The sequence below is a fragment of the Nipponia nippon genome, unplaced genomic scaffold, assembly GCF_047370975.1.
Source record: "Nipponia nippon isolate SJK-2023a ecotype South Korea unplaced genomic scaffold, ASM4737097v1 scaffold_1, whole genome shotgun sequence".
Lineage (NCBI taxonomy): Eukaryota > Metazoa > Chordata > Aves > Pelecaniformes > Threskiornithidae > Nipponia > Nipponia nippon.
This window is the reverse complement of record NW_028262290.1, coordinates 147,050,239-147,076,149: the sequence shown is the minus strand read 5'-3', so window position 1 is coordinate 147,076,149 and position 25,911 is coordinate 147,050,239. Positions and strand designations below refer to the sequence as shown.

Genomic DNA, 25,911 nt, shown 5'->3' with positions numbered 1-25,911 from the left:
CGCTGAGGATGCAGCCCAAATGCCCAGCTGAAGCATCAGGATTTTGTAAAATGATAGCCGGACAACCCTACACAAGTGAATGAGCAGAGTATGACTCAGATGCTGCAAAGGTTAATGGTGCTGTAATTTTGGTTAGGTTAGTTCTCAAAGACTAACCAACGCTGTTCTGCAATGGCCTGTAGATCTAAATGTTTAGACTATAGTATTCTCAGTTTTGCAGCTGACAATGTATGAACTAATTAAAACACACATTTGTTTCAGGGAAGATTTTGCATCTTTATGTCATCTTTATGAGATGACAAAGTCTGAAAACAACAGAAGCATTGCGTGTTTGACTTTAAACAGCGAGGTTTTAGTGCAGCTTATGAGAAGCAGGCACCAGAACCTCAGTCAGTTAAATGTCACACAATCTCATTGCTGGGAGTAGCTCCTGCTAACACAGCGTGAAAAAGTTGATAAAAACAGGATTTGAGATGTCCTAGGCTGTCCAGAATTAGTTGGCTCCTGTAAGCCATAAGGTGTGTCATCATTGTTGTCAGTAAAGCTGGGTTTTGGTGGGAAAAAAAAAATTAGGAAGTTCAAAAGCCTGCTAACATGGAACTGCTGAAACGGTGCACGTTTCGTCTGTGCTGCTCTCGTGACTCTGAACCCGCAGCAGCTCCCGAGACATTTGAGGGCAGCTCAGTAACCAGTGACTTGGCTGCCGGGGACCTGCGGAGTGGCTTGGGCTGCTTTGGCATCAGAGGCATTCCACAGGGACGGCACTATCGGCTTCCACTGAACTGGTGCCAGATCAGCCACAGCCCGTCATCTTTGATGTCAGGATCTGCAACATCATTGAAACAAGGTTGGTTTTGACTGCATCTGGCCCTCACATGAACTTGGCTTTGATGTGGTCTCTTTCTTTAAAGGGCTAGTGAATTGGATTTTTGTTTAGATGTCAGAACTGTCCTTTCCATTATTTCCCTGCTGTTGATTGTTGGTCCATCAGGACTACGAGGACTGTGAAACAGCCATTGTGATCTTGGGCGGCTGGCACCAGTCTCTAACAAGTTGCGATTTTAAGAACGTCCTGAATTTGACGATCTCACTATTACTTCCAACTTTGCCCCTTTCATGCTTCTCTAGGATTTAGGCAGTCCCTCTCAAACAAAGGAAACCCACAAGGAAAAGCCGGACTTGCCACTTTCACTGGTTGCTATGGTGCTGCTCCAATAGGAGCAAGGTGACTTACTGACACGTCTTGTCTACCAGGTGGAAGCTTTTGGATTCATCGCAGGTCCGTGAGTAGAGCAGCAGTAACGTCAGCCTCCGGTCCATGACCTCAGTAGAAGGGACTCGGGATTCCCTGGAGGCCTCGTGCTGGTGGGCACACCGGGCTTTCCTCCCCCCTCACCTGCACGTCGAGCGCTGTGAAGTACAAGTCTCATAGCCCAGCGTATATGTGCTACATACCCTCCCTTCTTCGCATTGACTGACAAATAGTCAGTGCCAACAGGGCCAGAAGAAAGGCGGTACCCAGTGCTAGAGCTGGTCTAGGCGGCGCACAGGTTTTAATCAGTAGAAATGCCTTCTGTTCAACCAGTCTTCCGAGGCTCTTCGCCTTACAGCACAGAGCATTCATCAGTGGGAGGGGGGATGTTAGTGATGGCCCTACCTGTGCCAGAGGGTGGCTCACACTCCCCTACGGTTAGTGCCCAGCTTGCTCCTTTACCTGTCTTCTTTCGGGACTCTGGTTTTCCCCATTTGAAAACAAAATGCAAATATTCAATCCTCAGGACTTGAGCAGATGGAAGAGTACGCAAATGCCACAGGCCTTTGCAACACCATCTTCCTGCTGCTTGTTCCAAAGCCGGAGCCGGCGCCTGACTGGCAAGGGGCTGAAAATCCTGCGGGAGCCATAATGCGCCCCTTGTCTGCTAAAACCTGTTCTACCACAAACCTCACATTTCACCTTCAAGTGACAGTAGGGGAAGGGTCACGTTCCTCCTTGCTGCCTGGGAAATAAAAGACCAGGAGGAGTCCAGCTGTGCGTTTACCAACGCCTCCATGGACAATAAGCTAAATTTCTGAAAAAACATTGAGCTGGTTTTACAGAAAATACAATACAAAAATTACAGCAACAGCCAAAGGCCTCGATTGCCTTAGCACAGGCATGGTGTAGACAAAGAGCCCGTCCCATCTCCGCAGAGCTCTCACCAGGCTATTTCAAAATGAAATTACAGCAACAGCTCGCTCCTCCTCCTGCAGTTCCACTGCAATTTCTCGTTCAACGATGAGAGCAAAAACCTCTGACATCAGACTACGGCACAGGGCTGCAACTGGACTTTTACGTCCAGTAAGCAAACACATCCCTGGACAGTACTGCAGCTGCATCTGTCTCGTGAAAAGTCAAAATTTACATGAGAAACATTTTTAAAAGATTGTTGTAATAAACGTTAGTGGCCATGTGCGATTGAAATCCTTCCTGTCCTGTGATGTTAACAGAAATAGTCCGTTCTCCTACGAGACTCAGGTTCACACAAGCAGTATACAACTATAAACATTATTAAAGTTTATTAACAAAAGCTTTGCACGTATCTTTTCATACACTTGGAATTTTACATCTAGTCAAAATAACAGCACATTTCCATCTTACCTTTTGTACAAATTGTTACAGAATATCCACCAGTGCGTTGAGTAAGTAAAATAAACCACTGGTTTACTTTTGTAAAGTATCTACAAAAGTGATTTGTGACATTTTTAAAAAATTCCCCAGAACATATAAAAATAAATTATTTTTACTTTTTCAATTAAATCTACTAATTAGAAATATTACAAATCAAAATATCAATGTTTTCTTATGAATTCTTCACAATACAAAACAGATTCACAAAACTTTATTTACAGAAATGAGGTAAGAACTGTGCAATGTTTAACTAAGAAACATATTGCAGAATTAACATGTTCTTCCAAGTAAGTACACAGTGGAGGTCTAATTACAGCTGGGTCTTTTCCTCTAATAATTCCCACCTTAATATTGATTAGTGGTCATTACCCCCATTGAAGCTATCCTTCGCCATACTGCATAGACTCACGCCATGAAATCAGCTGCTGTTGGAAGTGGTGTAACACAAGTTCACCCGTTTCAACCACTGGTAAATTATAGTGGGAAATACTAACTCACTTTTTTGGTAATTTATTAGTGAAAAGTGACCCAGGTAACAATCTGCCTGAGCTATCTACAGTGGTACAAACACCTCTAGTAAAGGCAGAACAACAAGGCTGCTGGTGCAACACAGAATATTCCCGCTGCTAACAAGGACGCGTCTAGTGCATGATCAGCTGTTTGCAGCCATTTCGACAAAATGGAGGTAGCAACAGGCACTTGGTTTCGGCCAAACACTACACATTCTTCTTCCAGTGTGGCCTTCTCATCTGGTAAGAAAACTTTGTCACGGGAACCGAACCGGTTCCTTTAAAAACCTCAGAACTCTAAAACCTACACCAAAATTAATAAACTTTGGATTCCATACTGTAAGTCTTACTCAGGAAAAGCTCCCACTATATAACAACAGGAATTCAAAGGAATAAAAAGTTCGGAAGTGGATTCCCTTATGAGTCAGGTTTCAAAACAAGTGTGTAAAAAAGAAAGGACAAACAGCAAGTCCAGGCTGCCATGACGAGCTTAGTCTAAAAGGATATATTGCAACTGCAGCAGCAGATCAGACTGGCTAGGGTCGGGGTGGGTTTTTAAAACTACTGCTCTGAAACCAAAGTAATGCCTGACTGCAGCCAGTCTGCTAGCCTTGCAATTTATAAGATTAGGACTGAAGAGTCATGTATATGCTCTTCTATGGTTGAATTTGTACTTAGTACCATCGTATTGACAAAATAATTATGGTTTGCAGAGTTTTATCTACTTCACAGTCTGAAACATTAAAAAGTACATCCATTTTAGTGCAACAAGAAAGCAAATGAAAGCCTACCAAAAATACCCTTGTGGAAATCATTAACCTTTTGCTGTGCAGTAAGAGTTCCTTGTTGCATTTCTTCAGTCTGCAGAAGGGAAAACTGCAGTTTGCAGCCAGGTGAAGTGCTATAACAGCAGGACATGCAGTTCTCAAGTATCATTCAAATGTCAACTCTTCTCTGACGCAACTGGTCCAGTTTTATCATTGAGCCTCTGTGTAAGAGAAAATACTTCTAAAAATCAGATTATAAAATACAGAGTTAAGTAAAATTAAATTCACACAAATGACAGAGCAGATGAGGTACATTTACTAGCACCATCTAAATAGTAACTTTTCCATTGTAAAGAATTGTATAATATATATTGTAGAATAAATGTATACATTGTAGAATAGATATATATATTTTTATTCTACAATATATATTGTAGAGTAAAAAGTGGGAAAGGAAAGAATAATTAAAGGAGTAAGGCCTACATTGACACAACTGATACTAAGGCCACCACAGGTAGCATTAGAAAACACCAATTTTGCTTCTACTTTGGTTCCAACAAGATTTGCTGCTCCGGGCTGTTGGTCTCTCCGTAGAACCACATGATGGGCAAGACAAATACCAGGTGACCTCTGCTGCATTTTACCCACTGGAGAAGGAAATCTACACTGGGAATGAAAATCCAGGTTTGTCCAAACCTAGACCCACCATCAGTGAAGGAGGAGTTTGTATGTGAATTATTACAGGAGCTTGACCCCTACAAATCGATGGGCCCTGACGCCATCCACCCGAGGGTGTTGAGAGCTGGCTGATGTCATTGCGGGGCCACTCTCCATAAGCTTTGAGAAGTCGTGGAGATCGGGGGATGTCCCAGAGGACTGGAGGAAGGTGAATGTTACCCCTATCTACAAGAAGGGCTCAGGGGAGGATGCAGGTAATTATAGGCCCATCACTCTTACTTCAGTCCCCGGGAAAGTCATGGAACAGATCCTCCTGGGGGCCATCACGAGTCAAATGAAGTACGTGACTGGGAAAAGCCAACACGGCTTCTCCAAGGGCAGATCGTGCCTGACAAATCTGGTGGCCGCCTATGATAAAGCAACCTGCTCAGTTGACATGGGGCGAGCGGTGGACGTTGTCTACCTGGACTTCTCCAAGGCTTTCAATATGGTTCTCCACGGCCTCCTCCTGGAGAAATTGATGCGTTACGGCCCAGACAAGTGGTCTGTGCGGTAGGTGGGGAATTGGCTGAAGGGCCGCACCCAAAGGGGGGTGGTAAATGGCTCTTTTTCAAACTGGCAACCCGTCACAAGTGGGGTCCCCCAGGGATCGATATTGGGCCTAACGTTATTCAATGTCTTTCTAAGTCATCTGGATAAGGAGATCAAGTGTAGCCTGATGAAGTTTGCAGATGACACCAAACTGAGTGGGGAAGTAGACACTCGGGAAGGGAGAGCCACCCTGCAGGAAGATCTGGATAGGCTGGAAGAGTGGGCTAACAAGAACCTTATGAAGTTTAACAAGGACAAGTGTATGGTCTTGCACCTGGGAAAACATAATCCAGGAGTGCAGCTCAGATGGGGATCCACCTGGCTGGAGAGCAGCTCCATGGAAAGGGACCTGGGGGTCCTGGTGGACAGGAAGCTCAACATGAGTGAACAGTGTCCTGCTGCGGCCAAGAAGGCCAACAGGATGCTGGGCTGCATCAAAAAGGGCATCACCAGCAGAGATAAAGAAGTCATAATCCCACTCTACTCAGCACTTGTCAGGCCACACCTGGAATACTGTGTACAGTTCTGGTCCCCGCTATACAAAAAAGATGTGGGCAGGCTGGAGGGGGTCCAGAGGGGGGCCACCAAGATGCTCCAGGGTCTGGGGGGCCTGTCGTATGAGGATAGGCAGAGAGAGCTGGGTTTGTTCGGCCTTGAGAAAAGAAGGCTTAGAGGTGATCTCATCACCATGTACCAGTACTTAAAGGGGAGCTACACAGAAGACAGTGACTCCCTTTTTACAAGGAGTCACATGGTGAGGACAAGGGGTAACGGGTACAAGTTACTCCCAGGGAGATGCCGATTGGACACGAGAGGAAAATTTCTCACAATGAGAACAGTCAATCATTGGAATAATCTCCCCAGGGAAGTGATTGACTCTGCAACACTGGACACTTTTAAGACTCAGCTGGACAGGGTGCTGGGCCACCTCATCCAGACTGTGCTCTTGCCTAGAAAGGCTGGACCAGATGATCCTTGAGGTCCCTTCCAACCTGGTATTCTATGATACACTTCTCCATCAGAATAGAAATACAATCTCCGTTTTGCCCCGTCACGATTATCTTTCTTTCATAAATTGCTACAAAGACATTTCCTGCGAGTATTGAACAGGACTGAGCAAAAACCGCATCTCATTCACTGAGCATTCAGAAATGCTTCAAAACCTGTTCCAACTGGAAATGAGATTAAAACAGTCAGCTTTTGGCAAATAGAGAATTTGTCAAAAATTCTTTTTGGATTAAAATAGTTCAACAATCCAATGCAATCTGCCTCAACTCTAACCTTTAAAAAAAATAAAAGCAATTTCAAAAGAAATTTATTTCTAAGGGTTTTGCTCGAAAGATGTTCTGAGATTTCCTGGAACTGTTTACAGCTAACTATATAAATACAAAACCTAAAATTGTTACAGCATATTTTTAAAATACACTAGTGCTGCCCGGTCATGCTGTCCAAACCTAGTAATAGCCATTTCAAAAAATTCAAAATAAGGTCACACAGAGAGAATAGTTTGTTCTGATGCAAACCACATATAGGGTCTCAATTCCATTTACTACTAATTTTTAGAAAATGAGGGGAGATAAATCCTAAACATACTAGAACCAATTGTGAACGTTTGTAAATGAAGGCAAGGCATTGAGCAAACCCCTGTGACAGAGCGCTTCTGCCCTGACAGTCAGCGCCTGGGAAAGAACGTGATCTTACCGCAGTCCTGCAGTTTGCGGTACGGTTGCAACATCACAACAACGGACCAAACTGCAAGGTGACAACGACCATGCGCAAAGCTTAATAAAAGTAAACTCTTGTATTTTTTAATGGAAGGGAGCTGTTTCCTGGAAAACTGTCTTGAAAATTCATCATTTATGTTTTGTGTCTCACCTTATGTTTGGGAAGTACCACAAAAGCCCAGCTGCCCGAGTCCTTCTCCACCACTGTGCCCCTAAAGGACCTGGAGGCTTTGGGGGTGGGGAGTGGAGAGGGGACGAATATCTAGCCCCAAACTCTGCTCGCCTGCTGTTGCAGACAAGCTTCCCTTTTTTCACTACCACTGCCACTTGATGGCTTCTCCAAGGAATACTAGAAATTTGTCTTCCTGCTCTACTCATCCTTCATTTTTACCAGCTCCACATGCTCCTTCCCTTCATCCTCTCTTATCTTAATTGCATGACCCTTCGAGAATGAAGTCTATTCTCTGACTCCTTGAAGAAAGAATTCCTGTCTTGGGGGTGGAGGTTACGGGCAAATGCTGAAGACAACGGAACATCTTTGCCAGAAAAATGTGTTTTGTTTCCTTATCTGTCTAGGAAGGGCTTTATTATTCTATCGAGCAAAGGAGTCGCTCAGCCTCACCTTCCCATGCCAGAACCAAGATACACATAGCCCATTCTCCTAATACGTATTTCACCTTCCCAGCAACGGGCTTCTGATCTCTCAAGTCATCAACTAATCTCTGCAGCTCCACAGTGCCTGAGGCCTGGCCCGGACAAACTCTTCATGTGAGGTGATAAAAGGAATGATCTACAAAACGGTAGACATAAAGTTGGGGAAGGAGGCGGGGTGAGGAGGACTAGGGCTGCAGTTGTAACTACAAGAGGAAGGCAAGGGTCCCTGGATTGGTGTCCTGATCCAGGGAAGCAGGAGTGTGCAGCAGACAGGTTAGGTGTAAGTGACTACAAGTTCACAGAGTTCTGAACCTCATTAAGTGCAGCTCAAGAAAAACAAAGAAAATAAAGAAAAAATTCACCATCCTTGGGTTGTGAATACAGGCACATAACTTGCTTCTTATCTTTTAGTTACCTCATGGAGGCACTACACTGAAAATGAGGTGAGAAATATACTTACTGTCACCTTCTGAGCTGCGTTATCTCCATGAATTGTAAGGAATGGGTTGGTAGTAGCTGCATTAAGCGGCGAGGCCTGTGTGCCTGAAAGTAAGTTGTTTATGGGTATCTGTGCTCCTCCAGTAATCTGCAATTGCTGTACTTCAGACTGATGGTGTTGGTGGTGGTGATGTTGTTGCTGTACTAATTGATACAAAAGGGCCTGATGCTGTTCCTTGAGTAATATGAGGGGAGGGAAGAGAAAAAAAAAAAAAATCAAGAATTAGTTACTGAAAAATAGCTCCTCCCTGGCTTCTTACTTATCCAAATCTTCAGTCAGTGCAACCCTTAACCTAATCCCAGCTACTTTAGGTTGCACGAATGAAGTTCCACGAGACTGTGGGAAAGAGAAGAAAGTGCCTATAAAATTTCCTGAAATGAGTAGCTCAGCAGAAGCTCAGCTAAGCCTGCTGGCTTTGTCAGGCCTCTATCAGAAGAAACATACCTGAGAAGAATATCAAACCATCTTTGTCAAAGTACTAAAACTACACAATTAACAATACAAATAGTTAAACCAGTTACCTAATGGCCTATATGAATACTGCAAGGCAGAGCAAAGACAGCTCACGAGATGATACCCAAAAATCTTTCGCTAGAGTCCTAGTGAAACTGGAGAATAGCTTAGGATATTGATAGAATCCAGAATGGTCCCAAACTCTGCTGCCCACAGCTGATGCTGATAGAGACAAGCCACCATGTCCACATGGGACAAAATGGGACTGAAGGCACTAGGGAACGATTCTCCTAGCAATACACACAGCCCAGTAGCATCCTGTAATTTAGCATGACTATCATCCAAAAAGGTTGAAGCAACTGAAAAACTGAAAGATTATCAAAACCTGTAATACCAAGTTAAACACATTTCTAGTATTTGTATTAGGCTGAGTTTATCCGTGCCTTAGAATACAGTAGAAGAACAAATCACAATTAACTGGAAAACTTACTGATGTGAGCTGCTGGGTACTTAGTAACTGCTGAAATTGCTGGTGTTGTTGATGGAGTAGAAGTTGTCTCTGTTGGTCAGGAAGTAATCCTAGTCCCGAGGCACTGTAGGGTTTGACAGGGTAATACTGTAGTTTATATGAAAGTATGGGAACTTTTTACTTCAGCTTTCCATTGAAACAAAGAAAATATGTATACAAGTAGACAGTTCCTATTTAGCATTTTGATTGCATACTGTCAAGTATTAAATAGTCTGTCTGTTCAGTTGCCTTTTTTGATACATACCTAGACATTACCACCACCACCCCCAGTCTCATTTATGCTGAGGAACAGCAACATCTTACCCGTAACGTAAGTCTTCTATGTGCACATTATTTTAAACTCAGATAATAATTACCATTTCTACATTTTTTCAAATACTTTACACAGAAAGGCCAGATTTTGTACTGTAAGACAGCTCTTACCAACCTTTAATACTTATTTAACTAGCATTTACTTTGCCTTGGTTTCCTTCTAATTCTCATCTTTTGCTGTATTCAAATCTATCACTATTGCCTATACCTCATCTCTAATTTAGCAAACCCATTCAGCCTTGTAGTGGGCCAACTGATGCTGCCATGGAATGAAGTTGCCTACTGCTTAGCTCCCCGTCCCTGTTTTCATGCCTACCTAACATTTTCTGCAGCTATTTAGGAAACTGGGCAGGGAACTGATCCAGCTGACAACCGGTCTGGAAATAAAAGGTTTCTTCAGCTATGCCAGTTCACTGCAAGACCAGCAGCATGAACAAGGGCGGGGTTTGGAACAGAAGACCAGGAAGACAGCTTGATTTACTCTTTCGGTACCAGTGTTAGCTTCTACTAGTTTAAACACCCACTGAATTATGAAGGTGTAGTTTCACAATAGGTTTACCCTGCTATTGAAAGGTTAAGTATTGCCTCCCCTTGCACTAGCTCTTGCACAATGAGCTGCATCTGGTGGGAATGGAGCTGAAACCTAAGCCAACAGAAAACACTGAAGCATCATCTGTTAATGTAGATGAGGTTATTGTGTGAATGCACAAGCACTAGTATCAGCAAGAAGCTGTGCATAGGATACCAACAGGACAACAGGATTGCTAGTTGTGATTGGTAGTAAGGAATTAAATTAATTTAAATCAGCCACAAATCCGCACAGTTAGGCTACAACCATCCAGCTCTTCAGGACGCAATATTTATCTTGCCTTTCTACAGTAGCTGGCATACTGTAGCCCGGCTCCGTGATCACTTTGACATTTACTTTGTATCAACCAGCCAGCATAGAAATACCCATAGGATCACCATTCACTACTGCTGGGACAGGGCAGGCAACACAAACTTTGTTTCATACTTCATTGGATGGCCTCAGTGCTATGGGAAACATGTGCTGGGCTGCACTTGCTATTTCCCATCATCTGCTTCACAACATCCATTACTATCATTTCTACCACTCTCCTGGTTCTCAAACCTCTTTTCCCTAGCCAAGAAGTCAATTCTACCGACCTTGTCCTGTGCAAGCCATTTTGCCTCTGATTATTCCTGCTGTACTGGTTTTTTTTCCTTGTATTATACCCTTTTCTGAAACTGCATAATCAGAACTGCACATAATATTCCAGGTGCACACACACCAGGGATTTAACGTGCCAGAACACAAAACGGATAACACCATTCTATTTATTCCCCAATAACTGCTAGCAATGTTTGTTTGATTGTTGATGAAAGCAGAGATGACACTTCACCTATCCAAGGAAACTCCTAGATTTTCCTCCTGAGCTACAACCAGAAAAGTCAGGCCTAACATAAGCTAGAACTGTGAATATGTTTGACTTTTAAATGATGACACTCGTCAATTAATTGAAATTCCTTCCAACAGCGTTAAATTCAATTGTATCAAAAATATTTGCAACAACCGCAAAAAAAAATAGGTACCTTCAGTTTGACTAATATTACCATTATTTCATTCTTCTCTTTTTACTTCACTTTTTTCTGTATTCTTCTATATTGGAATCAATCTTCTCCACTGTTTTTTTTTCATTCTTTTATCCCATTCTTTCTTTTTTCCTACATCATGTTCTACCTTTGCACTCCTTTCTTCTGCTGTTGTTCTCCCTTCTCTTTATCCACTCTGTCGTCCTCTCTTGCTCTACATTGGCACTTGTAAGAAAATACCCTCAGCCAGCCGCTGAGATCTAAGCGTCTAGAAACAAAACCTAACTGCAGAAGACAAAACGCTGCAGCTCCCAAGCTTCCCAGAGGAGGCAGTTCACTGGATTTCACCACAGAGCTCTCACTAAACCAGATCAGCTTGGAATGTAAATTTAATCCTTTTTAGCTTCTCATTAAAAGGTATATGATCAGTCTGAAACTCTCCATCCTACAGTCTTCTCTGGTTGTGAGAATGTAAAGAAACAATCCCATCTTTTTCCTCAAATCACTTAATCTCCTGGTTGCTAGCAATCTGTATTGAGCCATCTTTTTCCCAGAAAAGGATTGAGCATTTTTCTCTGCCAAATGACTTTTACCTACAATTTGAAACTCTCTCCAACAGCAGTGTGTGGATCAGTGTTTTGCCACCTCCCTACGGCCCACCGTCAAAGAGCTCATGTGAATAAGGACAATATGCATAAAGAAGTCTTCATGTATAGGTGAATAATCTAGCTATTTTTCACATGAATCTGTCCGAACAGAAGCTTGGGAAGCTACTGTAAGTAGCAACTTAGAGGAACATCTGGGAAGTCTTTTATCTTCGAAAAATGCAAAACAAGTTAGAAAGCAGCACTGAGTTCTCATGTGACTTCCCATCACCTTGGGCATACTGGTTTAAGCCAGCTCCAAACTTGATCACCCCCGTGCACTCTAACCAGGTTCAGAGAGCTCGCAATAGCATGGTAGCAGACCTCCATACCTGCCTGGGCTTGTTACCATTTAACCCTCCCACTCACGCAGTTCAAAGAGTAGTGATGCCCAGAGGAATTTGACATTAAAGAGTCAACTAGTTGCCACTGAAACAGCATTAAACTCAAGAGTGGCAGGTTTCCCACATAGTTTCGGAACCAATAATCTCAATCAGTGGAAAATACTTTTTTTTTTTCTTCTTTTTTCCTTTTTTTTCCTTCATTCAAAGTCATCCCAGAGCCTCTTCACAACTTAACTTCCAGTAACAGAAAAGTTTTTTCATCTTTTTCACTGAAGCATTTGTAATGGAAGAAACAGGAATGAGGAATGCATGTATCATTGCTATAATCGTATTAGCACTAATTAGCATTAGTGCTTGCTCGGCCTGAACTTTTTTCCTCTAAATATACACCTAGAAATACTGAAAACTCACAGAAAATGGGGGCAATTGTGAAACATCTCAAAAGGAAGGGGGCCCAGCAAATCATCTGGATGAGCTCAGTAAAGCAGAGAATTGTGTGAAAAGTGCACTTTTAAATTTAAAATAAATATTAATTATTGAGGGAGCAGTTCAGAAAGAGATCATGCAAGAATAGAAATAGAAAAATGGAAATGCTGGCAGAGTTGTACTTCATAAGCTTGTTGTAGCAGAAAACAGGGAATCGTTGAAGTATTCCAGACTATGCTAACAGTTAGAATGAAAGCTAATGAACGGGATACTAGTTGCACTATTCTGCATGAACTGGAGTAGTCTACTACTAGGCTACACACTCAAGAGCAGTAAAGCTGGATATAAAAAAAAAAAAAAAAAAAAAAAAAAAGACAAAAGAACTTCTGCAATATAAAGAGTCAGAAATAAATAATCTGTCTATTAATAAAAACATTATGAGGAAATAGCAGCACAACTGGTATATTTTGGCATTACCTGAAAGTGGAAAGCATTACACAACTGGTTAATATTACTGATTTTGTCTAGTATTTTTCACTCCTCCTCACACTTTTGGGGAGAGTAACACAAAATTCTTGTGTTTTCAGCAGACCTCTGATACTCAATAAAGAAGGTAACTTTTAATGAAGAAAATGTCTTTTGTTTAACGTACGAAATGCTATGTTCATATATGATATAAACTAGGAAAAACATAACGTCCTCAGAACAAATATGATAGCTCATCAAAACAACAGGATACACTTGAAAGTATCAGGTTTTATGAGCCTATTGAAGCAATACCACACAATGATACTGTACACGAACATTCAGTAGCTGCCAAACATACAGTGAGGAAAGAAACTGGAAAAAGAAGCTACAAAACCAGGCATCCCTTGCATCATTCCAATCACATGCGCCTTTTTTGGTGGGTAATCCACCATAATCTCCAAAAATAAACTCTACTTAAAGACAAGTAATCCACTCCCTAATTTGCAGGCATTTCTTTCTACATAGAACCATAGCTCTCCTTCCTAAGTGAAGGACAATACAAAGAGTGGGGGGAAGGGGAGCGGGGAGAATGAGTTAGCCCAGGCTCTGCTCTATCCCAAAACACTTCCAGACCAAGCAGGCCATTCCCCTTCCTGGAAAGCAGCTGTCTCCTTTTGTTACCCATTTGCCTTGCACCTCAAGCAGCAGCAGTTTATGCTACTGAGGATACCTGTTTTTTGGGGAAGGGCTGCTACGAATACTCAAACATGGATCTTTTTATGCATTTAAAAATCCTTAGGAACACCACCTGAAAAAATAATGTTGTTGTCTTTGGAGTCACAGATGCAGAGAACTGAAGACACCATGCAACTGTATCACTACTCTGGTTAGTTATGCCTGTTACATCTTTAATTACATGTCCGTATACTCGTCTCCCCCTCCCCCCTTCTTACTGCAACAAATGGTAGCTTTTCCAGTGCTACTTTAATCATGGAAGAACAATTGGCAAGACAAAGAATATTGTTTTCTGAACTAAAAAAAAAAAAGAGCTGAAGCACATTTACATAATTACATTTGTTTGGGAATGTGATTTGAGTAAAAAACAGGAATAAATGGTCACTAGGACTCCCAAAAGCTAAACAGAAAACATCTTTTCTTTAACTTGACTATTCGCGCTTCCATTAAATGCCTTCTTACTTTCATTCGCAGATCAGGAGCAGAACCTAGTTTGACAATTACAGGCTAAGGAAGAAACAGTACCTTTTGAATAAGACAGGTAAAAAATACAGCTAACCTGAAGAACAGCAGGCACTGTCAGGAAAAACAAAAATCAGCAAATTCTTACCTGTTGTTTAACGTGGTTGGCAGAGGATGCGTTGCATTGGGTGGCACAGTTGCATGAGTGAGAGGAGAAGGGTTCTGCGATATTGTTGCTGGGGTCTGAATTACCCCATTTAAAGCCCCTACAATTCCATTGATTGCCAGCTGGCTGGCTGGCAGTGCTCCAATTATTCCACCCACACCAGGCACTGCAGGAATGGTGGAGGTTACAGTCTGCATACCACTAGCTAGTGCCCCCACTGTCACACCATTGACCTGTTGAACTCCTGTGACTCCTGAGCCTTGCTGAGCTGGACTCTGCCCAGCAGGTGGTGGAGTGGAAAGAGCTGATGAACTGCTGGTGCTTTGTCCGCTGGAGGTTATCTCCTGGTGTAAAAACAAACAACAAAACCCCCTCAGCTGCATAAAATTTCACCTAACAGCACAATGCAAGGACTACGATGAGTTAACTTGTAACAAGTTTAAGTTTAGAAGAAGCAAATAAAAATTACCTGATTTAATACAGGAAGAGAATTGTCTGGTAAAAAACTGTTCCCCAGATGAGGGCTTTTACTGCTGTTCAAGGAATCAGTGCTAGGTGCTAAAGTAATTATTTCAAAAAAACACACAGTGGTTAAATATCTGTAACATGTCAAAAAAGATTCGGAATAATTACTTCAAAATAATGTCAAAGGTAAACATAGAAAATGCAAAGTCAACCTTAAAATCATTGCTGAATACTAAAAGATTAACTAAATAACTGGTGAATCAATAGATTCAAACAGATGTGCTCCAGACTGAAGAAAAAAAACTGCACTGGAACAAGTAGTAATGGTTCATATAAATCTTCCAATTGACTTTTAAACATTTAAACACACAAACAAATACTTAGTCTATATTCATCCTACATGTATATGCATCTCCCATCAATGGCATACAGGGATGAAATAGATCCTTCATATAAATACGTGTTCGAATTACTTTGACACTTTAATACTCTACTTACCTGCTTGTACTGGAAAGGCATGTACTTGATGAGAAGGGCTAGGATTTGAAGTTATTGTTGGAAAGGGCACCGAAAGCTGAGCATTGAGTAGCTGAAGCCGCTCCTTCTTAGCGGTCAGATTCTTTATCTGTTCTTCTAACCGCCTATTTTCAACCTGAAGTTGGTGTAATGATTTAAGCATTCCTAAAACTAAGGTAAAAATGCATTTGTTATTTTTCGCAACCACATTCAAAGAATGAAGAACGTCTTCATTTTTTTAATTTCTGTATTACAATTTAAGACTAGCCTTAAGTCATATGTGAAAATATAAATAAAATTATTACAGAGAGACACATTACAGAAATTTGACTTTAAGTGGAAAGGTTTAGGATCAATTTTGTGTAATTTGAAGTGCAGAAAAAAGTGGGTAGCATGTGATAGTAATTTTGCAATATATCTACACCCTGGGTTAAATACAGATGAAGTCGCATCATTAGGGCTGACATTCCTTTTAGCAAACAGCAGTAAATGATAACTTATCCCCAAACGAGAATATAAAAATATTATTTTAGTAGCACAGGTTAATTGCATAGTTGGGAAAAATCTATTTCAGCTGCAGTATTAGAAATTTTAAACATTATCAAAATAGAGCAAGTTTGACAAATACGCATTCAACTAACAATACAGCCAACCAACATTATTTATATACAAACAAGCAAGTTTGTGAAAAGGGAAGTTTTCTGCTTTAATGCCCTGTACAGTGAATCACAAACTTCCAGAAACAATGAAAAAACTGTCACCCAACGTGAAGTTATCATGACACACCTTGTGAGCAGGAGCTCTCATTTGCTTTGAGCAGCGATCTACAAATCACCCAGCAGGGAGCACTGTGTGAGCACTGCAGTTACCACCCCTTTTTTTGCAGAAAAAGGGCATCATCTTCTGTACTAACCTGATTTTTACCAAGCACGGTTTTCTCAAACTCCGATTTGGTTTCAGAACTTGGATTTCCCAACTAGTACTGGAGTGTGACTGTAAAGCCACAGGGATAGCCATTTTTTTTTTTTTTTTTAATTCTAAATTGTATTTGTTTAACATGACCTCTGGGCCTACTACAGACATAAGTCTACTGGTATAGGCACATCTGGTCATTTCCCAAGGATTTAGCTTTTATCCCTCCTCTTCAAGAACATACAAAGGAACCCTCAGTGAGCCCAAATGAGATGCAATAAGACTTAGCTAAACCTGTCCTCCAGCTATCATGTTTAAAGGATTATCCCTGCATGAATTTCCTCACAATTAGCATTTTTGTCAGGATACCATTCATAAAAATACCAACTAGATACCACTTTACACTACCAACAAGAAGAAGAATATGTTCAATAAAATATAACACAAACCCTAACCTGGTATTAAAAAAAAAAAATTTTTAAATGTATTCAGTCATTGTCTTTGATACCGATATATTGTTGAATATGGAGATCCAAAGTGATCTACTCATCACTTATGCTTTTAACGTATTCATTCTTGGACTATTCCACTCTATTAAACATAACTTGAGAAAATAATTATTTGCTTGCTTTGAGAATTTCACAAGAAATGCAGAACATAATAAAAATACGAAAAGTCCAGTAAGACACCTGCCTCACATGTGTAAACATTTTTTCTAAAACAGCAACAGAAGTAGACAGAATTGAAAAATGACAAATATAACAATAAAAAATTATTATGCCAATTTATATCACACAATATAAAGCGAACTGGGGAACTGTGCTGTACTATTTACAGTAGTGGATCTAAGAGTCCAGAATTCATTTCCAAACGCTGCAACCAACCAGCTGGATCTGCAAGTCACTTCCTCTTGCCTGACACAATTTCCCCATCCATAAAAATGTAGATAATTATAGAGAACTCTTGTAATCTACTGAAGCCATGTGCTGCATTAGGAGCTATGTTACAATTCCACACTACAGTTATATTTCTATTCACAGTAGAAGATAAGGTTTTTTTAAAATTCTTGGACAAGCGCTGAATGGCAGTTCTGAATAACACAGTTAACAAAAGCAGTAATAAACCGAATGTGAGTACTTACTGTCACTAGGGGTGCCTTGCTCTAATAAAAACTGCTGTCCTTCACTCCATTGCCTCTCCAGAAGCTGTTCTATGCTGGCTGCTACTGGAGGCAAATTTTCCCCACAACTGTTCCCTGATGGATCATAGCGGATCTGCAAGCTGCTTACAGGGGATCTGTTGAAAATATTGCAATTTATTGTTTAAAGAAAAGGATGGAAGGGAATGTATTAGTAAAAGGCTGTTGAAGTTTCTTACCTTTTATCAGCCCTTAGCACCTACATAGCTTACAGTTCCAAGACTAAGTTAATTCATCAAAACCACTAAGAACTCCTGGTTCTCACTGCCAAGGCTTTTATAAAAAAAAAGATGTAATATTTTACAGCATGAGAATTTATACTGAGAAAGCACATAACCTCTCTTGCATGCAGACTAACATAATACCTAACTGACAAACAGCATTGTATTAAATTATACAACACATACTCCTACAGCAGGAAACCACGGTATATGGATACACAGAGCACCTGTCTTTAAAAAAAAAAAAAAAAAAAATCTTCAAACCTTTCCCAGAGAAAACCGGGAAAAACACTCCAACGTATTAAAATCAGCACGGTAATGGTACTTCCACATAGAAAGGCTAACTTGTTTTAAGATTTTTGAGGGACTACGTGAAAATATTATTTCACAAGGGATGCAATGAAAGTTAAAGTTATCCTCTGCTTGTCCTGTGCACACTTAATATACTTCCTTTTTTACTCATGATCACACATAGTTCAAAGAATAATCCCTCTGCCACATGTCTCTTCTCATTCAGGAGAAAATTAAATATTCAGCACACAGCCACTAAGAAAGCTGAGTACCCCTCAGGTCCTATGAGAAGACTTCTTCTGCATTGGACGGGGCAAAATTTAACCTGTGAGCAAAACCAGATGCTCAGTGTATTTCTGACTCGGGATTCTGGCCTCAGGTATGCATGGCCCCATTCCTCATACAGGACCAACACCAAAGCCCACTAAAAGTTGGCTGGTGCTTTTGTTTGCTTGTTTTGTTGTTGGTTTTTTTTAAATCAACTCCAGTGAGCTCAGATTCAGATTCTTATATATTAGTTATCACTGTAAGTAATAACTATTGGTGCCATCACAGGATCACAGCTGTACTATCCTAGACGCAGTGCAAACTTACCAACAAGACCACCATAGTCCCAGTACAGGACAACATATAGGGCTCAGGAAATCAGTGTGTTAATTATGATTAGTGTAATAAGCAGTGGTCACAGCACATTAGCTACCTAATGACTGTCAAGCATTTTGCAGGCACCGGAGCAAAGCGATTTTTACGAGAAAAGGTTTTAAGTAGGTGACTTAAGAGCTCTGTAAGTATTTATAAATAATTCCTCTTTTGCATACAGGATGAAAGAAGAAAAACACTTGTTAAAACAAAAAGCCCTGATGAATGGGTAACCAAGGTAGTGTTTTTTGACAAGAGATGGCAACTCAGCAGTACTTAACAGTTCAGCACAGACATGGCAAAAACGGCCTTAAAACTAGTTGTTTACACGATGTGCTGAAGTGATAAGAAGGAAGGTTTATGCGGAAACATTCTGAACAGATGTACTACACTCCACACAAACAACACACTCTAAAAAAAAAGAAAAAGAAAAAGAAAAAACAACCAACCAAAACCAGAAAACAAATACAGAAAACCACCACACAACCCCCCCCAACTTCTTTCTCTGTATGCATGCTTTTGAAGGGCGCATAACGCTACTCTAACAGATTGCGCCATTTGAATTATAAATCACCAACAAAATTCTTGTTGGGCTTAGGACTGTTTCCTATCAATTTCACAAAGGTAGAAACAAAGCAGCACATGACTGTATAACCTCTGCAATCCTTCACTGGAAGCCTGCACAGAAGGAGAAAAAAAAATAAAATCTAGATTTCCGTGTATCGTAACATTAGTCAATCCATCCTCTTCCAGCTGAACCCCTACCTCATCCACCATACATGATACGGTTGCCGCATACTAGGGTTGAATCCCTGTTTCAAATAGTATTTGGATCATAGTTTCCGATAGGACCATAAATGTGCTGTATGCGCAGGTCTGATGCTGTCACTGAGATAGGAATCCCTTGTTTCATACCTTACTTATTTTCACAACTGGTTTTTGTTTAAGTTTGGGGTACAGTTATTCATACTCTCATAGTATTCATTGTAAACAATACTGAATTTACATATAGGCATACATATGTATTTCAATGGAGGTATTACATAAACTTAGATTTAAAAATGTGTTAAGTACAGGGTAAAAAAAGTTTGAGTGCTACCTTGGGAAAAGCAGCAATTCCTTTGCAAAATGGAAACAGCTCACGTACACCAAGTGTATTTATATTTCTCAAATATATTAAAACTTTAAATATGTCAGCTTAAACATCAAACACTGTGGTTATATAGGGGTACAAAGATAGAACAATATGAATTTGAAATGACCATACAGCTCATGAGTCACATACGTCTTTTCAAAAGAGCTGCAAATCGGCTGCATCACCAACAGCAAACAATTGCTTCTGCAAGTGTTTTTATTTTAAGCAACTATTTGAAAATTACATGGTTCTTTCAGAGGAGTGTGTTATTTATGAATCTCATAAGCTTCAAAGGGAAGTGAGTCCGAACTTGCAGAAAAATAATTTTAATAGATAAAGCAGGTAACACTAAGAGTTGCAAAGTTTTCAGATAACAGATTTCTGAAGCTAGCTTTTTATTCACTATAAACCATATTTTAAGTAATCGGAGTTACTTATTTATTTAACTGGGGAAGGTGGAAAGTTACCTACACATTTTAGAAACATCGACATACGTGTGATCTTTCTTATCACACAAATCAGGGGTGAAATTTGCTGATTACTGAACTTAATTGAATGGGTAAGTTTTCTAAATTTTTTCCATGCTAGGTATTTCAGACTAAGTTTTTCCATCTTTCAATTTTGGAACTACAGCAGTGATTTCTTGCCCTCCTGCCCTCCCCCCCCTTTTTTTGGCTTGTGTTTGAACAACTGCTGCCTAGCAAAAGCTCTTTGCAAAGTGATACAGCTTCCACACGCTGAAGGAAGCTCTGCAATTGTGGACTGAGGTGGCCTTTGTGTCATACAGTTCTCCTTTGCCATCCCCACCAAAACCAGGTGAAATTTGACCATGTTGTAAGTGTTGGACTGTATATACACTGCACATACATTCCATAGAAGCGTCATATTTAAGAAGTTTAGCTTCCCAAATATTCTACCTAAAGACAGCCTGAACACAACTATGGCCTACTGCAAATCGTACAAAGACCAGACCTTTGCATATTAACTAAGAAGGCATTAAAACCTTCTAAATTAGCACAACATATATGCATAAGAGGACTACTTAATATATAATCAAAAGTTCCGGAATTTCCTCGTTGTTGAGCGTTTCCCTTTGCAAAATTCTCTTAACTTACTTGTCTGTATATATACCGACATGTTCCTTATTTATATAAAGATTTATATGCTAATGTAAATATAGGTATTTATACTGAGAACACAGTCTAAACTAATCTGTAAATTCTCTATTTATTGTTTTAGAAGTAAGACGTATTGGAAAGCTTAAAAGCCATTCATGACTAGGTAATAACACCTAAGTATTCTAATGGATATTCTCACCCATTCAACAAGAGGTCTTTTGATTAATTAAGGAATATAGTACAAGATCAACAACAGCAGGCATGTACATTAAATTATCTAATTTGGAGATATTTATTATAAATTACTGTAATAAACACACACTGTAACAATCAAATTCATTGTGTTCTGTGTAACGACCATTTTTTAGCTATGCTGAAATCCGCATGGTTAGTCCCTAAGTAAAAAAAAAAAAAAAAAGTAATAACGCTATAAAATCTAATTCATGTAGGATCCAGTATGGAAAATAATGCCCTTTAAAAACAAAGATTCACTTAAAATATACAGAAAATATTACTGAACTATTTAAAACACAATATTGAAATTTTAACAGCAAGTATTTTAAAACAAAATAATGTGACACAATTCCAGCATAATTCTTATGTCAAACTTCTGTAGTAGAGGTGAATTGCAGCAGAACAAAAAAAGTACTTTTTTTTTTTTCCACAGAGAATTGTTGCATATTTTGAAGTGGTGAGGGAAAGGGAAGAAAATATCTGTTCGAAATTTTTACTGATATTTAACTGCTCAGACCGTCTCATTCCTGTGTTTGTTGTAGTCTTTAAGCCTAAGGGATTTTGGAATTTTTGCAAATATGACTAAAAATATTATTTTCGTAACAAATCTGAGGAGATAAGTAGTAAATGTGGATTAAATGACAGATAAATCCCTCTAAAGAAAGTCTCCATTCCTTAAGTAAAGTCCTTCATTTGTAAACCTAATTTCAGTTGATATAAAAGTAAATGTCAGCACATCTTTAGCTATCTGGGCATATCAGGGTTTTTTTCAGATGGATATATCTATATAAAAATAAATGTATGTATACACGTGCGTATATATACATACGTATATATAGGCTTTTAAAACACTCATGTATTACAAGTAAAAAGACAGTGAAGTTTCCAAATCTTAAAACACTTCCTCTGCCTGCACTCTCCAATGTAAATAACGCTTACCGTGGTGAGAGACTTCCTCTGGGTGAACCTCCTCTGCCAACAAGGCTTCGGCTATTATCTCCGAGATCTTGATCTGCAGTGTAAATATTTCACAGCTGATAAATCGACTCTTCTTAGATAAGAGTTTTAAAGCTGATGTAGATATTTTAAAAATACCTTAAATCTCAACTTCTATCTGTAGGTACTGCTGAAGAGTGAATACGTAACTAGTTTAAGATTGCTGAACTGTAGCATGTAAGGTGTTGTCCTTACACATTTCTGAGGCTGTACCAGGCCATGGATTATGTTCACTTCTTTCATTCCTTTCAGTTTTACAGCACAGAAGCGTGGTTTGCATTTGCAGTACCCTCCCCTCAGCCACTTTTAATTTCTACGGTGAAAGTAATGAATCACAGCTGTGGACAGCTAATCTGTATGCTTATCACAGCAAATCCTGATGCTCTGTATTTTTTTAACACTTTGCGTCCCAAAACAACTCATAAAATATATAACGTATTAAACTTACTGCTGCCGTCTAACAAGCAGACATTATTCCGCGAATTTACTGAAAACTTTATGAAAGTGTGTAATTCACTAATTCCTATTTATAAGCAGAAGCATAGGAAAGTCCCTTGCTAAAAACGCAGTAAAACAAACAAAAAAGGCCTCATTAAATATACGAAAACGTTTTGCTTGGAAGGACTCAAAAGGGTTATTTTCCCTATGGCCTCTCAATAAAATAACCCTATCTGCCCCCTTCAAGGTTGCCCTCCCCCTATTCTGAGTCAAGCGACCTCCGACCTCTTGGAGGGCAAAGACATGACTGATCCATTCTTGGTAAACTGCTAAACTCATTCCCTGCCCCCAAACAGGCATGACTACTACGACATGTCAACAAATCCTTACGGAGGGAATGAAACAAAGCAAAGCCAGCGGCTCATTAAAACTGTAGAGGAGAGCCAACGGTACAAAATGCCAATCGGTAAATATTCACAAGATTATTAAACGCTGCAGAAGTTCTCTAACGGGATCCCTTTCACACGAAGTTGTATGTAATGCAATTTCATGAATTATGCAAATAAAGGTTTAAACTATTCACGACAAAACCCAGAGCTGTGTTCCTCTCGTTGCAAAGAGCTCCGAACTGAACACATCAATCACAGAAGTCACAGGAGACATTGTTGCATTCCTGCCTGCTGATGGCTCTGCTTAAACATTTACATTTCAGACACTAAAAAAAAAAGGGGGGAGAAGAAAACCCGCGCTGTTCTGCCGGACAACTGAGAATTCACTTCCAACACACAACAACTTTATACAAACATTTAATAACCAAATGCTGAGCAGAGTTCAAAAATAAAATTCAACAATCTTTTTTAAAATACTGAAGTCTGTAAAGTTGCACATTTGTCAGCAGCAGCAGGGGGCTTACCTGCTTGGCTGTTTTCAGACTGAGCTATAAGTGCTGCCATTGCTGAATTTGGGTTCAGCCTATTGCCGTACATGTGGGATGGAGGCAGACTGAGAGAAGATCCAGGTAGGGTGCTTGCCTGCAAGAAACCAGTTAAAACTTGAATCCTTTTTTTTGAAAGGGGGAGAAATGCTACATATATTTTAAAGAAGCCTTCCTAATGCACACTTATTAATTTTTTTAGTGTTGCATGTTTTTTAAAAACGGAATGTATTTAAAAGAAAAAAATATTATTTTCCATTTGTGAGTACAGAAATAGAATTGCAGTACTTTGAAAATGTATCAGGTTTTAAAGTGTGTTTTACTTGTCATTGGCAAGATCTGTTAATAAAAAACCCCTCTAATAAAAATATTACTGCAGCAAATATTAAAAATACCTAAATTGCATTTTAAAACAACCACCATGTAGCAGGATGGGTAGACTTCCTTGCGATCCTGAACTATGCACTCAATGCTGGGACTTAGTAGCATGGCGACCATGTGGTTATCCTACTAATTATTTAATCTTATTAAACCATTTACAAAATAAGGGCAGGTAGACAACAGATGTCTCACAAATGCTTGGGTTCCTTACATCACAAGCCGGCTGTGGAGGTCAAAAGGTCCAACTTTCAGCTCTATAGTTTAACTACACAGAGCCATATTTCCTTTGCTCGACTCGGTCATTAGTAAAACCTGCACACTATTTTGTTACTTCCTATTTTGATAGACTTGGAAGCCTGGTGTTTTTTTGTTTTGTTTTGTTTTTATTTTAAAGAATGCAAACAGCCATTACAAGTATGTTTTCTATACAATAGGGGGCTCGCCGAATCACAGCTTTGCCCTGACCCCATATAAGGAACTGTATTTTTGGCAGTTGGCCAGCTCTACTTATTGAAGAGCTCCCAAAGTTTGTGTTCATTCATGTTGCTAACCACAATTCTGAAGGTCTCTGCTGGGACTTGTGCCAAACAAGCGAAAATGAACCCTTAAACAGATGAAGCTAAGAAGGCTGGCCAAAATCTTGCATAATCCAATGCAATAAAAATACCTTCTTCCTTGGCTGCTTATGCTTTTTGCCTTTCGAAGAAAAGATTTGTGTCAAATGCTGAGTTGCAGAGACAGGCAATCAAAGAAAAAAAGGCATGGCTGCTTATTAAAAAGGCATTTTCCTGCCTGATATAAAAATTATTTCAGAACAAAGAAAAGACTGCAATATTAGGGGGTGGAGGGGGAAAAAAAGATACACAACCTGTGTGATCACTGGTTTTAAAATTAATCTTTTAAGAAAATGTAAACAACCTTTATAAAGGAAACTTTTTTTGAAAAACAAAAAAAAAAAGAAGGTGAACAGTAAGGAACTCAATTTGTGGGACATTTTGACATGTATAACTGCACACAAGAGACGGGGGAAACATACTGGTTATTACAGCAAAATATTACAGAGTATAAACTATGTCTCTGGAAAGAATCACACACTACCATTAAGTTTTGGCTTTCAGCCAACATATTAAACTTGATGAATGGACTTTTATGAATTCACACAACTGTTTTCAATGATGCTTTATTTACTATATATTGGTGAGAAATTGTGCCTGATACTTACATTCTTCTACTGTCACAAAGTTAGAAAAAGCCACAAATAATTACTTACAATGATCACGGTTTTTCACTTTTCAGTTTAAAGGTATGGGCAAGATTGCTAGACACGGAACCCCAGTTTCACTTCAAATCTGGCTGTTATGTATTTTTTTAAAAGAATTGCATGTCTTTAGTAGAATTAATCTGAATTAGTTTTAAGTCTTAAAAATAATGCAGGCATTTCCACCTAACCCAGGTATGACAGCTTCCAGAAATACAGTGCGTATTAGTACTGTGACACTTACTGATGAAGGCAGCAATACTGCACAGCTCCTGCCATTTTCCTTAACAAACGCCTATAGCATGATTCCAACTCAACTATTATTGTTCACTAGCAACCTTCAGCTGTTTTCCTCTCAAAAACAAAACAAACTTCAAAAACAATGCAGTTTTTTTGTCAAATTCTTTCACTGAAGAAACCTTACAGAATGGAGTATTACAAGATTCAACCATTATTTGCTTCCATATCTAAGAGACAAGACGAGCAAAATAAAAATCTATATATACATTATCAAATAAATTTGTTGAGCTTATGAATTCTACTAATATAGTTTGGTTGTTTGTTGTTTTTTTTTAAACACCAGGTCTTATTTCTGTTTAGTTTTAGAATATTACTATAAAAGATTTCTCTGAATTCTAGTAAGCTTACTGCTCACATTTTACACAGAAGCTGCTATACATACTCTCACTCTGTGTAATTCACTGCAAGGCTGCTTAAAACTGGGCAATAGCAACTATATATTAATTTAGGATGGCAGGGCAGCTATAATCAGCAAGGAGAATACATGTTTATTGGACTGAAACATGCCCAAATAGCTTTAAGAACTTTCTAAAAGTATCTAAGTATCGTGAAAGGAGTTGCTAAAGTCTGTTGAGTAACCATCACATCACAAAACAAAAGACATCAAAGGAATTAAACAATGTTTGCTAAGTGGGTTGATATACCAGATCAAA

The 25,911-nt window shown here is 39.5% G+C and overlaps 1 protein-coding gene across 8 annotated transcripts in view; it reads right to left on the bottom strand.

Moving 5' to 3' along the window:
- Nucleotides 1-2,531: 2,531 nt before the first annotated feature.
- Nucleotides 2,532-25,911, bottom strand: part of MLLT10 (MLLT10 histone lysine methyltransferase DOT1L cofactor) — a 139,514-nt gene continuing 116,134 nt past the window's right edge. For 6 of the 8 annotated variants that reach the window (XM_087776542.1, XM_087776505.1, XM_087776534.1 and 3 more), the window contains 9 exons: nt 23,299-23,416; nt 21,891-21,963; nt 17,257-17,411; nt 15,186-15,374; nt 14,692-14,780; nt 14,205-14,566; nt 9,034-9,136; nt 8,052-8,264; nt 2,532-4,182 (listed from right to left, as the gene is read on the bottom strand). In XM_087776542.1, coding sequence (XP_087632668.1) covers nt 4,114-4,182; nt 8,052-8,264; nt 9,034-9,136; nt 14,205-14,566; nt 14,692-14,780; nt 15,186-15,374; nt 17,257-17,411; nt 21,891-21,963; nt 23,299-23,416 — 1,371 coding nt within the window. In that variant the 3' untranslated portion in view covers nt 2,532-4,113. Of the gene's footprint in view, nt 4,183-4,272; nt 7,728-8,051; nt 8,265-9,033; nt 9,137-14,204; nt 14,567-14,691; nt 14,781-15,185; nt 15,375-17,256; nt 17,412-21,890; nt 21,964-23,298; nt 23,417-25,911 lie in introns of those variants that run through there. The other 2 variants (XM_087776523.1, XM_087776568.1) reach the window with 2 other exon arrangements.